The sequence below is a fragment of the Etheostoma spectabile genome, chromosome 6, assembly GCF_008692095.1.
Source record: "Etheostoma spectabile isolate EspeVRDwgs_2016 chromosome 6, UIUC_Espe_1.0, whole genome shotgun sequence".
Lineage (NCBI taxonomy): Eukaryota > Metazoa > Chordata > Actinopteri > Perciformes > Percidae > Etheostoma > Etheostoma spectabile.
The window spans coordinates 26,575,700-26,579,852 of NC_045738.1; the positions used below are offsets into that span (position 1 = coordinate 26,575,700).

At 42.2% G+C, this 4,153-nt stretch overlaps 1 protein-coding gene across 1 annotated transcript in view; it reads right to left on the reverse strand.

Annotated features, from left to right (window-relative positions):
- Positions 1–2,951: 2,951 nt before the first annotated feature.
- ggctb (gamma-glutamylcyclotransferase b) overlaps positions 2,952–4,153 on the reverse strand; it is a 4,083-nt gene continuing 2,881 nt past the window's right edge. Inside the window, exon 4 of the mRNA XM_032518935.1 lies at positions 2,952–3,852. Coding sequence (XP_032374826.1) covers positions 3,706–3,852 — 147 coding nt within the window. The 3' untranslated portion in view covers positions 2,952–3,705. The remainder of the gene's footprint in view (positions 3,853–4,153) is intronic.

The window sequence follows — 4,153 nt, forward strand, 5'->3', positions numbered from 1 at the left end:
AAAGTACCTCTGATTCATAGTTTAATAACTTTTGAACCGTACAAGCGATCTACTCACTTTCGGTTTCGTTTAAATCCTGACAATTTCATGTTTACGGCGGTCTTTTCCCTGCCTTTCTAGCCTCTACACGGGATTTTCTATCCAGCCTGGAACTTCAGCCTCTTTGGACTTTAAATCCATACTGTTATATCCAAGATTGGTCCACTTTATATCCATAATTCATCGCGTTTTGGCTCATTTCTGCCGCTGGCTCGCTCCTCCGCGTCTGCCCTATGTCTCCTGTCTCTGTTCACAGGAAATACATGCCCATATATGGGAGATAAAGGCACCCCTCTTGTATGGAAGGCCAGAGGGGACAAAAATGCCTATAGACTCTTTGGAAGGCCAAATGATTCACTATTTAGACACATATTTGCTTGTATAACATTGCTGTGGGTGTAATATCAATAAATATGACATTATTATGTTATTATTGGCATAAGTAAATGTCATGAGAGCAAAACGTCTTGACTTTTTTGGAAAAAATGCATGTATTTTGTCAACTGTATAAGTTACAAGGATTATTTCTTCACAGTGTGACTCCCAAGACATATGAGAAGTGTTTTAGAGGTTTTACTTATATGTCTGTGATATCAATACATATCTGGAAGATTTATTTATTTATTTATTTATCTTTAAGGCCCTACAACCATTTTTAACACGCAAGTGACCTCACTGCAACCAAATATTCCAATAACCCAGTTTGTCCTAAAAAAAATGATGTTCATATCTTGACTGTAGACAACAGGGTTGATGTTTTACAAGCTTTTTTTATAAAATAAATCCAGATGGAAATTAAACTGTAAAAATGGCCTCAGGGCCCCCAGGGTTAAGCTAGGTTCCGTCCTAGTAGAGTTGGCCTTTCTCCAAAATTGCTGGTGAAATAACAATGTAGGCTCCAGTGCTGTTACATTAGTGCTATATTGTTTAGCCTATGATTGGGCCCACCCCGCCACAATAAGTGTCAGAAACACCAGGAAACCATGTGCCACACATCTCTAATTGACAGATGACAAAGAGATCAAACAGGTCACCATTCTTAGACTAACCAGCAGTGCAGTATCCACAATTTACAATTAAGAAGATTTGAGTGGTTGAATAGCAGCTGGTTTGAAATAAGGAGAGAAGAAGAGCACACACAGATCAATAGAGCCAGTGACATTTTTAAACAGAGATGTCGGTCACATGGAGGTCACCATGACTCTCAGACGGTGATGCAGCTGCTTGTGTAATGGCCCATGTGTGGTTTCTTGCTGTGTCCCACTTAACTGTTGTTGAGTCCACAGTGCCCGTGGGGGGGCCAATAGGCTCAGCAGTTAGGAGTGTGGGCTGCACGGCATGGCAGGAAACCTGTTTCCTGTTTCTTGAACAAACTGAAAGAGCAAGCCTGTATGATTTGTTGCCATACAGTGTTAAAACCTTCTGGAACACAACTTTAAATATGGGGAGGAATTCAGGGTTCAAAGCAGCCCTGACTCTCCTCCTCTGAATGAGCTGCAGCTGTACAGCACACAACAATCTGTTTGCCTTGTTCCCCACAGACAGGACAACTTTCTGTCCTAGATACGTCCCTCTGTCTCAGATGATATGTTTATTTGGAATTACGTCACAGCTCTGCTTGGGTGGTTAACAGGCCTGGAAAACAAAATATGGAAGTGAAGAGAGGGATGCTGTAGAGCAGCCTGGCTGGCAGAGGTGGGCTGAGGCCCAACAAGGCCCAACTCTAAAGGAGGCCAATACTGTGTCCTGTTTCCAAAAATAAACAAAAGGATAGTGGCCTTTCAGACACTCAACTCCAAAGAGAGGGACAGCTGGGACCGGCCAACCACCAGAATCCCGTGGAACATCCTCCCGTCACCTTCTTCCCTGTCTGCAACGCTGTAGCAAACTTCTTGGGTTATCTGATGGGTTTGTGACCTGACAAGATCTGACTGGGACTGAAATGATGTCCATTGAATACATTTGTTACTTGCTACTCTTTTCATTATCTGATGAACCTGAACCTTTTTGAGGCCAATCAAAAATCCTCTCCCAACCTCTCCAACATAGACACTCACCAATATTCAATCTGAATATATTAGAGATGTCCACACTGTAGCACGTCTCCATACTTTGGCAGGGCCAATATATATTATCTGCATGGAGAAGAGGCATGAAGGATTCTAGAAAAATGGCATAGTTCAACTTTAGGATCAAAAGGAAAAAAAAGGCTCATCAGCATTCATTTGTTTTATTTTTAAAACTGTAATTTGTGTGGTACATTAGCTGTAAGTAACCACACACATGTTAACGATACATAGGTACACATGGAGGTCCGACCTATCAGCGGTCTCTGCTGAGCTTATTTTCTGTCCTGTGTAGCTTTGCTAACGTCAGGAACAGCAACATGTCACCGACGGTCCAACTGACTGCTAGTTGGGTCATTTTCTTCAGTCTGTGGCCCAACAGCTCTCCATATATACATATACTGCATATTTACAGTATGTATGTCCAGTTGTTCCTCATCTTGCTGTTTGCTCTATGTATGGGGATCAGGAAGTTCCTACCCGGTAGTTATTGTAAACAAACATTGTGATTGGGTCTATGATATTAGTTTTCCTTTTAACGTTTGCATCCACTCTAGAGGTGATTGCCTGAGAGGAAGAATACACCAAACCAACAAGGTCGGTCTGAAGACACTTAACACACGCTACATCTCTCACCCTAAATACACTATGTTATGTTTGGTTGCGTTGGATGCCAGACCAACAGGTACAGGTGGCTTGTTGAATCCCCTCCCCCGAGAGAGAAAACAATGTTATTGAACATTGAAAATGTCAAAGGTCATGAAGGAGGTTTTTAGGAAGCAGAGTCAAGCTTAACTGAGAAATGTCAGAGAGCAGTTGGTGACGATCTCCGGAATACACTGTGACTGTAGAGTATTCATTCCATTTTATTTAATCAAGTGAAAGTAGCATCACAAATATTAAATTTCATAGAGCATGTCTTGCATGTTTCTTTCATGTCAAATTAAAGCCACCGATTCAGAATGTAATTTCTTAAAGGAATGAAAATAATCTTGCAATGAGTTGCTCTTTATATTTAAGCCTGCCTCTATTGTAGGAAGTGATGGCATTGTAGATTGGTACTGTGGAGCAGAGTGACAAGTCATTCTCATACTGGACCTACAGTACCATGTATGATATGGTGTGGCCATTTAAGGAATATGATTTAGTTGCCCATGACATAAAGTGGCGCTACAAGCAAGACATTAGCAAATAAAAATACATTTTAACCATAAAACAATGCAAGATTGCAAAGCCCCAAAAAATTCTGTTTTTAGTCCCAGACTGCTCCTCAGGTCTGTAGACAGTGTCTCCGGTGCTCTTCAGTTTGGGGATCCAAGTGTAGAAGGGTTGAAACTGAGCCACTCAAAAAGGTAAAGTGTATGTATACAGTATATATTCCCACCTCTATACTGTCAAAATGTGACCGTCATTTTCATCTGAACTGGCCTGTTCAGGTCGGACCACAGACCCATCACTGCTGTGTTCTACGTTTAAGTTAGCCATTCAGCAGCTAGCTGAGGTGCACTTGTTAAGAAGCTCCAGTATAAAGGGATGCACACAGTGTTACAGGGACTTTCCTTTGGTAAAAAGTGGAGCTGGACTGGATTATCAGGCATCCTCAGGCCCTCTCTTTGGCTTTCCTTCTGGCTCGCTCCAGTTCAGTCATCATGGGCAGAGGGCCCTCATACATGTTGGTCTTGATGGCTCTCAGCCTCTCCTGGTAGTCTTTTGGCAAGCCGTTCTGTTCCGCTCCCATTACAATCACCTGCAGTGAGCCATGAAGCACAAAATGTTAAATGGTCCCTGATTTACTCATGACCCACATCCCTGAATGTTCACGGTGTTGGAGGCTCTGAAACTCAGCTGTGTTGAGTCACATCAGGAGACACAAGTATTATTTGAAAAAAGTAAAAGCCATCAGATTAGAGTCTTTCCACCTCTGCCCTGAACTATTCCTTACTGCACTGTTCGTTAGTGTTCTGCTCTTTAATGTGGTGTACTGTACTCTACTCTACTGCACTGCACTGTACTCTACTGCACTGCACTGTACTGTACTCTACTGCACT